The sequence below is a fragment of the Adiantum capillus-veneris genome, chromosome 13, assembly GCF_014529385.1.
Source record: "Adiantum capillus-veneris isolate H3 chromosome 13, ASM1452938v2, whole genome shotgun sequence".
NCBI classification, from domain to species: domain Eukaryota; kingdom Viridiplantae; phylum Streptophyta; class Polypodiopsida; order Polypodiales; family Pteridaceae; genus Adiantum; species Adiantum capillus-veneris.
This window is the reverse complement of record NC_140943.1, coordinates 72,874,803-72,886,724: the sequence shown is the minus strand read 5'-3', so window position 1 is coordinate 72,886,724 and position 11,922 is coordinate 72,874,803. Positions and strand designations below refer to the sequence as shown.

General features: G+C 40.9%; 1 protein-coding gene across 1 annotated transcript; it reads right to left on the bottom strand.

Moving 5' to 3' along the window:
- Nucleotides 1–966: 966 nt before the first annotated feature.
- On the bottom strand, nt 967–1,257 carry LOC147444243 (uncharacterized). The gene has a single exon (XM_086527817.1). The coding sequence runs from the start codon at nt 1,255–1,257 to the stop codon at nt 967–969; it is 291 nt and encodes a 96-aa protein (XP_086383943.1).
- Between the last annotated feature and the right edge of the window lie 10,665 nt (nt 1,258–11,922).

Below are 11,922 nucleotides of genomic sequence, written 5' to 3'. Positions count from 1 at the left end.
TCCCCTCCTCCGGTAACAAACTACGTTCTATCCCCTGCCTTCAGATACTTGTACAACCATGGGGAAAGCTTATGTGTAAGGAATGGCCTTTGAGTTGTATCGTTAGGCGAGCCAAATGTTGGCACAATGCAACAATTTCCAGAAAAATTAAATATACACTTGTACAAACTGTCATCAACCAGTAGCGTATTGTGTGGACCAAACTGACCATTACACCTATTCCGAAATCATTGAGGTGCTTGAAGAAAATGGGTTTTTTCCCCTTGATTTTGTGATTATGAAGCACATCACAGGAAGTCTGTGCAATGAACCCTGGTACAAGTCCTCGTAAACCTAGAAAGCAGTCATGGAAACACTTTACAACATTATGGTCCATGGCTGAGCTCCAAATGAAGACATTGAAATGAGTTGCTGCCCACAATAAGAACTGCCTTGCATCGGGCTGCATAAGGAAGTATATCCTTCTTAGCCTCTCCTCCAGTACACCTGGTCATATTGTAGATTTTATGTAGGGAAAAACATATCTTCTTCCAGTTCCACTTTATGAATCAAAAGACCATTCATATCCAAAATAAGAGCCCGAGGATCATTCTACACACTTTCTGGGACAACATGATAATCCTCCTCAGTTGATGCAAGCATCCTGCTCGGATCGTTGCAATTTGGGAAAGCTTATGAACATGAGCTGGATGCATACACATGTGCCAACCTGATGTGGTACATCCGCTTGAGGGCCATGTATCGTCTCCACCTTTTAAACGGGTGATCTATCACGAGTTTTTTTGGCCTTGACTTGGGCTTCGTTTCTGACGATGGACATACTACTAACATCAATATCAATTCCTTATGAATTATTGCATACACAAGAGTGTCTACATAAGTTGACTAATTGCAAGGAAAAACAACAAAATATTTGCAAAAACAGCTTGGAATAGCATTCATATTATGTCCTTGAAACAAAAAAGTTTACAAAGATGCATCAAGGGACAATAGACCAACACCATGATCTTGACTAGTGGTATTAGGGTGATCAGCCAAAGGGCTTGCTTGATGAACTTGCTGTGGAGCAGGCACACTGCCATCAACACTACCATCAACGCTCACACGATGAGTAGGGACTTCACTGTTTAGGCTTGCATCAGCAACTGTATCAGGAGCAGGCACGATACCATCAATGCTCACACCATGAACAAGGAATTCACTGTTTAGGCTTGCATCAACAACTGTATCACGAGTAGGGCCTTCAGCACCAACCATTGGTAGGTCAATTACCCGAGGCAGAGTAGGGTCTTCGCCAGCATCCTTTGCATGCCTTTCTATTTCAACATCTGGGCAAGAGATTTCACCGCCACTCCTAACATGTGGAGGAGTTTCGCTGAACAGAGTTTTCTTCATCCTCTTGGATGGTGGCTTTGATGACCCTTGCCTCTTTCCTTTAGCTTCTGCCAACATGTTCTCTAGAGTGTCTCCACAATCTTTATTGACAGGAGATTATGCATGTAACATTTAATGGCCTAGTAACTTGTGTGTAGCGGAAATTAGCATGATCATAGTGAGCATTTCATTAGAATATATTCCTAATGAGAATAACAAGAGTGCTTGGGTGGAGAGAGCAACAAAAAGCATAACACCTAGTGAGGGCGGGCTTTTTGAAATGGGGCCTCTAAACCCAAACCAATGAGCCTACCCTCACAAAATGTTCGTAAAGAGGTACGCACACTACTTGGGGCACCACCTTCTTTTGGGAGTGGAGAAGGAAACCAATCAAAATAACACTTGCACTCACCCACTCAAGCAACACACTTTGAAAAACCCCCTTACTCTATATACACTTTGGACACTTGAACACCATCAACGATTATGCAACCCAATGCCGTGCATCAAAATGAAATATGAAATTTGTGGAATAGCATTCATCTTCTCCCCATGAGAATACCCATAATACATCCAAACTCTTCCTCTCTCAAGCACTCATCAAAAAATCATGCGCACAAGACTTGCCTCTCAAACACACAAGAGAATCACTTACATCAAACTAACACACTTTGCATAGAGAGCTCATCTCCATCTATGCAATGCCGTGACACAAATAAAATCACCATGAGAGGTAGCCACATGCATATATAATGAAGCAAAAGAGAGTTGGAGTGAGAAATTTCTTTAGACCAATTGAATAAGTGTGGAGAAACAAACCAATGGTAAATTGAGAATAGAACACTTACTTGATTTCTCGCACACCTTTTAAGGGGAGGACAGACGCTGGCTAACCATCACGAATTGCGACACTTGAAAGTTTTGAAGATGATTTCATGATCATTAACATAACCATGAGAGAGATCATGATGTATTTACAAGTTATTGAGGTGCTACAAATGATTTATTGGGTTGATGGAGTAAGAGATTGTAGAATGGAAAGAGTGGAGAATAGAGTTGCACTTCCTTCAAAAAGGAGGGTTAGGAGGGAGGATGTGAAAGAGGGAGAGTTGGGGTTTTCTCTACTATTGATCAAGAAACAACATGAAGTTGAAAAAATAGGTGTGTGTCCTTGAGTCTCTCCAAGGGGCTATTTATAGTTGTGTAGGAGTGGGATTATGCTACACTTAATTAGGGTGAGTGATTAGCCCTAATTAAGTGTCTTTTGACCACTCATTGAATATTGGACATAAAAGGGACTATTTTTTCACCAAAAATATCATTTTAGACCGTGAAGGCTCCATAGGGGTGCATAATGTAGGTGGGCCCCACCATGACGCCCTACGGGTGGCTCCTGCGGGGTATCTCAACTTGTCTGTCTTGGCATTTAGAAAGCATCTTTAGGTTGGTCCCATCACATGCAAGTGACCTTGAACACTCATTGCTCTTCTAGAAGATGAGTAGGGGAAAGATAAGATCTCACTCTCTTGATTTACTTGATTTACAGTTCCCTTTTGCTGCGAATCTGACAGATTTACACTATTTTGACCATAACTTTTTACCTGTAGCTCGGAATGACATGCTTCAAAAGGCAAATTTGACCTTCTCAACATGTTTGATATGAATTTGGACTATTCTTCACGCCCATGCACCAAGGAATTCGGTTTGGAAGGTCCACACTAGGCTAGGGAACCTTTTGCTTCCAAGTCTTCTTGTATGGGCCCTTTGCTTGTATGCATCCAAGGGGAATCATGCTTTTTCAAAAGGCTATGATGCTTAAACAAATAGAGGAGGGCCCAATATTATTTGCTTGTGAAAAGAATATACAATTGGAGTCTTTTTGAAAGGAGAAAAACTATATGTATATTCTTAAGAGATATTGGGCCACCTATGTAGGGGGCATAGAAGACTTGTAGAGATGGACCATAATCTTTGGTAAAGACAAGTGGAGAGCTGATTTCCATGGTAATTTATCTATATGGGATGGAAGATGGATATATTATTTTTCTACTACTAATTCACAAGAGGTAAGAAAGTTTGGGGGTAGATAGTTGGTTATTGTATGCTTACTTTTATCTACAAAGCAAAAAGAAAAGGGTGGTAATATAAATATATGACTAAGGTGACATTTTTGGGAAGAGTACAATGTATGTGTCGCCACAAAGGTTAAACGAAGAGAGGGAATTTACTCTAGATAACTTAATAGCGTAGAAAAATATATACACATATGAGGAAGAGGACGTTGAGTAGGCTGAGAAATGTTGCAAAAAGATGGTTACCATTTTATGCCACTCATATTAGCCCTCCCCCAAGCCTAAAGATATTCATATCTTTAGGAGGACGGTGTTGCTTTTTTTCTTTCTTTTTTTTCTCTTTTTTTGTCATTTTTCCTTTTCTAATTTTCTTTTTTTTCAATAGGAGGAGTGTCATGCACTCTTTTACTCCATTAGACCTGCTTTTCATTACCTCAATCCCATAAATCGGAGATGGGAGGGTTGCCTTGGGTATGTTCAGATTCCAAGGTTAGTTCTTCTTTGCTCATCAAAGCTTTAAAAATAGGTGGAGCATTTGCCAAGCCGAAGGGAGCCATGCCAATTTGGAGCTTAGACGATGTAGGCAATTGACTGCCTATCAACGGATTGATACGTTGAAAGTAGGGCTTTAATCTCCATCCATTGACTCTGGTCTTGTGGAGTTTTCTTGATAAATCTGCTAATCTGTAACTACCATTTCCAAACTTTGTTTTTATCATGAAAGGTCCCTCCCATCTTTGCAAAAACTTTTTGTCAAGTCAAGTATCAAGTCGGTTATCATAGCGAAGAACCAACATACCTTTCTTCAATCCTTTCCCCTTGAGCTTCTTGTTGATTTTATCCCTTTGGCTTGTCGCTTTGGTGATGTAGTGATCAATGGACTCTTCTCTATCTAGCTCAAGTCGTTGGAGATCTAAGATCCTTTCATGTAGAACCTCTTTTGGTTTTTTTGCCACTCTTGCAAGAACGCGCAATCTTGAGAGCTCTACCTCAATGGGGAGAAGTGCCTCCTGTCCATAAACTAGATGAAAAGGGGTGAATTGGGTAGATACCTTGAAAGATGTCCTATACGCCCAAAGAGCAGCCGTCAAATGGTGATCCCAATCGTTAGGCCGGTCCACAACCTGCTTAGAAATGATCTTACATATCATTCCATTCACTTTTTCCACCAATCCATTGCATTGAGGATAGTAGGGTGTGGAATGCAGGTGTTTCACTTTTAACCTCCTCAAGAGATCATTCAGAAGGTCAGCCCTAAAACCCGGGCCTCGATCTGATAAGATTTCTAGGGGTGTTCCAAACCTACTACAAATATGATCAAAAATAAACTTTGATACCTCTTTAGCTGTGATTCGGGTTGTGCTTGTTGCTTCTGCCCATCGTGTCATGTAGTCAACACCCATGATGATGAAAACCTTCCCTGCAGAAGTACGAGGTAGGGGACCTATTGCATCCACACCCCACTTTTCAAAAGGGCCATAAGATATTATTGGGACTCGAGGCTCATATGTTAGTCGTCTATCCCCAGCAATTTGGCATGGCTTACATGCCATGCCTTACACCAATATTGGACATCACGATGTAAGCTCGGCCAAATAAACCCTGCTTGTAAAATCTTCCTACTTGTAATATCTTGAGAAAAGTGATCACCACAGACATCATCATGACATGAAAGAAGAATTTTCTCTATCTCTTGCACACCTGGTACTCTCCTCAAGACCAAATCTTTCCCTTTGTGATATAAATCATCCCCGATCAACTGGTAAGGTGTGGCCTTCTTAACTAGTCTATGTCTTTGCACCTTGTCTAAGTGTTTGGGACACTCACCTGCTTGTAGAAAGAAGATAATGTCTTTTAGCTCCTCTTGACCTTGATATTTGGGTTCATATAGTTTCACACCTCCTACTGCCATTTGAAGCTTTTCATTTGCGAGTAAGTCTGCTTCCTTGTTATGAGTTCTCACAATGTGTTGTACCTGTGTTGCTTTAAAACCCTTCATCAAAGCTCTTACACTACTAAGCCACTCAAACAATGTACGATTCTTGCACCTCCAAGTCCCTTGGATTTGCCTGACCACTAGCAAAGAATCACCTTTTATAATAAGTCTTTGTATGCCTAATTCTTTGCATTCTTCTAACCCAAGGGTTAGAGCAGCATACTCAGCCTCATTGTTAGAGTGAACACTGGGTAGAGTGATACCTTTTCTAACCATTACCTCCTTTTGTGGGTTCAAAATGATGATTCCCCCTGCTGCCTTGTCTTGTTGGCGTTGATAAGCTCCGTCAAAGCATAAAGTATGGGCATTATCAATCTCCTTTACTTTGAACTGTTTTGAGCCTTCCTCTCTTTGTAGTCGTGATCCTTCCCTTTCTCTCACTTTGTAGGTGAGAATGTCTGCAAGTCCTGCTCTTGTGCTATCTTCTACAAGGAAAGTGTATTCAAATTCTTGGAGTTCAAGCACCCACTTTGCTATTCTAGATGAGAGGCTCATGTGTTGTACTACATATGGTAGATTGTGCTCTAAGGTGAGAAAAACAAATGGCACAGGGAGAAGATACGATCGAAACTTCCTTACCGCAAACAAGATTGAAAAGACCACTTTCTCCATTTCAGTGTATCCCTTCTCGGCCGGAGTCATCACCTTGCTTGCAAAATAGATCGGCCTCATGTATGATGTTTTAGGATCTTTTTGCATCAAAACAACACCAATTGCTTCGAAACCTACACTTGGAGTGACATAGTAGGTCTCCTTTGGATCTGGTGGCATTAGGATTGGGAGAGAGCTAAGAATGCCCTTCACTTCCTCAAAACATTTTGCATGTTCCCTCCCCCATTCAAATGTAGATTGGCTTGCCAACCTATGCAAAGGGGCGATGGCTTCTGCTAGGAGATGGATGAAGCGAGACATGTACCTCACTTTGTGGTCGAAGGTCATTAGCTCCTTAGTTGTTGTTGGTGGAGATAATGACAAAAGGGCCTCTACTTTAGAGGGATCCACTTGAATTCCTTGTGAAGAAACCACATGGCCTAGCAAAACCACCTGAGATTCACCGATATGACACTTCTCTGGGTTGAGTTGTCCCCCAAATTGATGGAGCCTCTTAAGCCCCTCTTCAACCTTTTGGCAATGAAGTGATCTACAACTATAAATACAGACTCTTATGGATTTTCCAAAGAAGGGCTGAAATAAAAATATTGTGAATCTCATGAAGGTGCTAGGAGCATTGGTGAGCCCAAAAGGCATTACTCTGAATGCAAAATATCCCCAAGGTGTGATGAAGGTGGTTTTTGGTTGGTCCTCTTCTGCTATTCTAATTTGAAAATATCCTGAATACCCATCACACACAGTGTAGCATTCATGACCTGCTACTTCATTCAAAATTTCATCTTGGAAAGGGAGAGGGAAGTGGTCCCTCTTTGTCGCAGCGTTGAGGGGTTTGTAATCCACGCAGACCCTCCACTTACCATTCTTCTTGGGAGTGACTACAATAGGTGATACCCATTCGGAGTTGGATACTGGATAGATGAAGTCAGCCTTCAAGAGTCGATTCACTTCTTGTAGGAGAGCCTTTTGTTGCACAGATCCTAGTCGCCTTAACTTTTGAGCCATGGGTTTGGTCCCTGGTTTCAATTCAATTCGATGCTCTATTACATCTACACCTCTTATTTGTGAGTAGTCAGTGATAAACAAATTGGGATACCTCCTTAACATATTGATGTAGGACCTCTTCTCCTCACAAGTAAGATCTTTTGCAAGCATCTTCTCAAATCCTTCTTCAAGGTGGTGGCATCTTTCATCCCCTCGTGTGTGATTGTCTGTTGGATTTTCTTCTACAGAAACATCTTGGGTGTTGGCGTTGAATACAATTCCCATTACCTCCAAAGAAGACTCCTCTTCACTGGTTGATGCACTGGTTGATGCTTCCTCATCACTTGAGTAAGGACTCTCCTCCTCGCTCTCTTCATCTGCCGTGGTTTCATAGTTGATATCTAGTTGCTTTTCTTCTCGCCAATCATACACCACCGGTTGACCCTTCTTAAGAATCAAACAACCACTTCCCCATTTTTGATCTGCATTCACAGCAATGAGCCAAGGCCTCCCTAGGATGATGGGATAGCCCTCCCCCTTAGCTGGCATGACATACATATCCACTCGTGCATCTATGTTACATACAGAGACTTTTACATTTTCAATGATCCCCAAACACTTCACACTTGAGTTGTTGGCTAGCCTAGCTTGACAATTAGAGGGCTTTGTAATTTCAAGCCCTAACCTGTTCATTGATTTTTCCGTGATCACACACATTTGAGCTCCACCATCAACATATACATTAGACACCTTTTTACCCCTTATGTAAGCATCCACAATGGGTTCCACATCTTTTTGTAGCTTTGAGGCCACAACCTTAATGGAAATATTTGCTTTCTTTTTTGGAATTCTTGTACTTACCAACTTTGGCCATTGCCTTCTTACTTTGGCTGATAGGTGTAGAAGTTGAGGCCATAAAATGTTTGGCTTTTGGGTTTGTAAATCCTCCAGGATGTTGTAGGGCTCTAGCTCCTTTCCCAATGGGAAGTCATTGATACCATTTTTCCTTCGCCTTGATCTTTTCTTCCTGCTACTTTCATCTTCTTCCATCTTTGACTTCTTCTTCTTGTCCCTTCTGGCTGAATTTGTTCCTTCACTTCTCATGTTTTCATCCTTATCATGTGCTCTTGTGCGTTTTTCTGCCGGCATAACATCAAAGTTTAGAGTATGCTCATCTATTACCTCTTCTAGCTTGATGATGTTGACTCCTCTTTCTTCCTCCTCATGTGGGATGGGAGGTATATTTGCTGGTGGTGGTGGTCGACGAAGGATTTGTGGGCCTTGAGCTAGTTCTTGCTGCACAGTGAGAGGAGGCGGTCTGGGGGGATATATGTCTCCCGGAAGTCGCCTTGGATGTGGACAATTGTACATGCCATGGCACATTTCATTGCAATTCCAACATCGCAACTCTTGAGCTTGTCTTCGTTGATTGCGATTCCCTTCTCTTGGTTGTCGTTGTTGAGGTAGGCCCTGTACTAGATTCAGAGTGAGATTCTCAAGCTGTTGAGTTAGCCTTTGTAAAACCTCTTGTTGAGATTTATCTCCTATTTGTGAAGATTGTGCAAGAGGGGCCCTAATTGGTGCTTCCATGGTTTGTGAAGACTCCCTCTCACTCACTTCATTCAAACCCCTTGCTCTATGTGCTTGGAAGTGTAGTTTTCTAAACTTGATGATGGCTACCTCATGTGCTTCTTCAAAGGTGGATGGGAATTTTAGCTCTACTTTAGCCTTTAAAAGTGGATACAAGCCAACCATGAATCTCTCTTTTTTTAGAAAGTTAGGTGCACCACCATGATTTTCTAATGTAGCCTCCCACCTACCCCATAGATTGACAAAGGTTGCTTCATAAGAGGGATAGTCTTCAAGTGATACCTGCTTATGTCCAATAAGACATTTCCATAGTCCTTCAGAAGTATCACCTTGCCCGAACTTGGAGAGGAAGCTTGCTCGTAGTCTCTCCCAATTGGACTTGATTTGGGGTTGCAAGGTCTCATACCATGCTTTAGCTTCTGCTTTTAGAACCAACGGGAAGGCTCGTAGCTTTATTTCCTCTTCATCTCTCCCGGATATGAGATGTGCCATCTCCAAGTTGTCAAGAAACTCTTGCGCATCTTCCCCACTTCTTGCATAGAACGTGGGAAAAGAACTTGTCATTTTGTTTAGACTTTTTGAATATTTTTTTTTTAAAAGAAACGTTTCTCTTACGGGCCGCACAAGATTGTTGACACTATAAATCTGATTACATTAAAATGAAGATGTACACATCCATTGTTAATTCGTACTTTATCATAGGTAGAATAAATGGATTAATTGAAGCATTGATTTCATTGAGGCGAGTGGATCCAAATATCCTCCTTATGATAGATTGAAACCTAAACTTAGTTGCAATGATTATATGAATGGATTGCCGAGCAATAGGACTAAAAGGTTCATTGTTTTGATCGTGATTCATGTGCTACTCCTCGTTATTGGTTTGAAGACCTCGTTCCTTCATATGGCCCTTGAGCACCCCTTCACCACTCCTTGTTCCTGCCTTTAAAACAAAATGAAAACGTGAACATCAAAAGAAGTTTCATAATTGATGATTGGAAGTATAATTGGATTGGGTGATGCCAGTATTTCTCTAAGTCTTTCTGCACCAAACATAAAAACAATGCGTTGCTGGAAAAAGACTTTTCTATCTATGTGAACATTTACTCTAATGTGTTGTGCAAAATGAAATGGATAGATGGGAACTCCATTGTTCATTACTAAAAAATTTGAAGGTAACTTGGAAATATGTTCCTCAGTGGGGGCACCACTTTATGAGGGCGAGCTTTTTGAAATGGGGCCTCTAAACCCAAACCAATGGGCCTACCCTCACAAAATGTTCGTAAAGAGGTACCCACACTACTTGGGGCACCACCTTCTTTTGGAAGTGGAGAAGGAAACCAATCAAAATAACACTTGCACTCACCCACTCAAGCAACACACTTTGAAAAACCCCCTTACTCTATATACACTTTGGAAACTTGAACACCATCAACGATTATGCAACCCAATGCCGTGCATCAAAATGAAATATGCAATTTGTGGAATAGCATTCACCTTCTCCCCATGAGAATACCCATAATACATCCAAACTCTTCCTCTCTCAAGCACTCATCAAAAAATCATGCGCACAAGAATTGCCTCTCAAACACACAAGAGAATCACTTACATCAAACTAACACACTTTGCATAGAGAGCTCATCTCCATCTATGCAATGCCGTGACACAAATAAAATCACCATGAGAGGTAGCCACATGCATATGTAATGAAGCAAAAGAGAGTTGGAGTGAGAAATTTCTTTAGACCAATTGAATAAGTGTGGAGAAACAAACCAATGGTAAATTGAGAATAGAACACTTACTTGATTTCTCGCACACCTTTTAAGGGGAGGACAGACGCTGGCTAACCATCACGAATTGCGACACTTGAAAGTTTTGAAGATGATTTCATGATCATTAACATAACCATGAGAGAGATCATGATGTATTTACAAGTTATTGAGGTGCTACAAATGATTTATTGGGTTGATGGAGTAAGAGATTGTAGAATGGAAAGAGTGGAGAATAGAGTTGCACTTCCTCCAAAAAGGAGGGTTAGGAGGGAGGATGTGAAAGAGGGAGAGTTGGGGTTTTCTCTACTATTATCAAGAAACAACATGAAGTTGAAAAAATAGGTGTGTGTCCTTGAGTCTCTCCAAGGGGCTATTTATAGTTGTGTAGGAGTGGGATTATGCTACACTTAATTAGGGTGAGTGATTAGCCCTAATTAAGTGTCCTTTGACCACTCATTGAATATTGGACATAAAAGGGACTATTTTTTCACCAAAAATATCATTTTAGACCGTGAAGGCTCCATAGGGGTGCATAATGTAGGTGGGCCCCACCATGAGGCCCTACGGGTGGCTCCTGTGGGGTATCTCAACTTGTCTGTCTTGGCATTTAAAAAGCATCTTTAGGTTGGTCCCATCATATGCAAGTGACCTTGAACACTCATTGCTCTTCTAGAAGACGATTAGGGGAAAGATAAGATCTCACTCTCTTGATTTACTTGATTTACAGTTCCCTTTTGCTGCGAATCTGACAGATTTACACTATTTTGACCATAACTTTTTACCTGTAGCTCTGAATGACATGCTTCAAAAGGAAAATTTGACCTTCTCAACATGTTTGATATGAATTTGGACTATTCTTCACACCTATGCACCAAGGAATTCGGTTTGGAAGGTCCACACTAGGCTAGGGAACCTTTTGCTTCCAAGTCTTCTTGTATGGGCCCTTTGCTTGTATGCATCCAAGGGGAATCATGCTTTTTCAAAAGGCTATGATGCTTAAACAAATAGAGGAGGGCCCAATATTATTTGCTTGTGAAAAGAATATACAATTGGAGTCTTTTTGAAAGGAGAAAAACTATATGTATATTCTTAAGAGATATTGGGCCACCTATGTAGGGGGCATAGAAGACTTGTAGAGATGGACCATAATCTTTGGTAAAGACAAGTGGAGAGCTGATTTCCATGGTAATTTATCTATATGGGATGGAAGATGGATATATTATTTTTCTACTATTAATTCACAAGAGGTAAGAAAGTTTGGGGGTAGATAGTTGGTTATTGTATGCTTACTTTTATTTACAAAGCAAAAAGAAAAGGGTGGTAATATAAATATATGACTAAGGTGACATTTTTGGGAAGAGTACAATGTATGTGTCGCCACAAAGGTTAAACGAAGAGGGGGAATTTACTCTAGATAACTTAATAGCGTAGAAAAATATATACACATATGAGGAAGAGGACATTGAGTAGGCTGAGAAATGTTGCAAAAAGATGGTTACCATTTTATGCCACTCACTAGTTAGAT

What these genes read in the sequence shown, in the direction of transcription:
- LOC147444243 (XM_086527817.1), bottom strand. Translation starts at nt 1,257, where the DNA reads ATGGTTGGTGCTGAAGGCCCTACTCGTGATACAGTTGTTGATGCAAGC.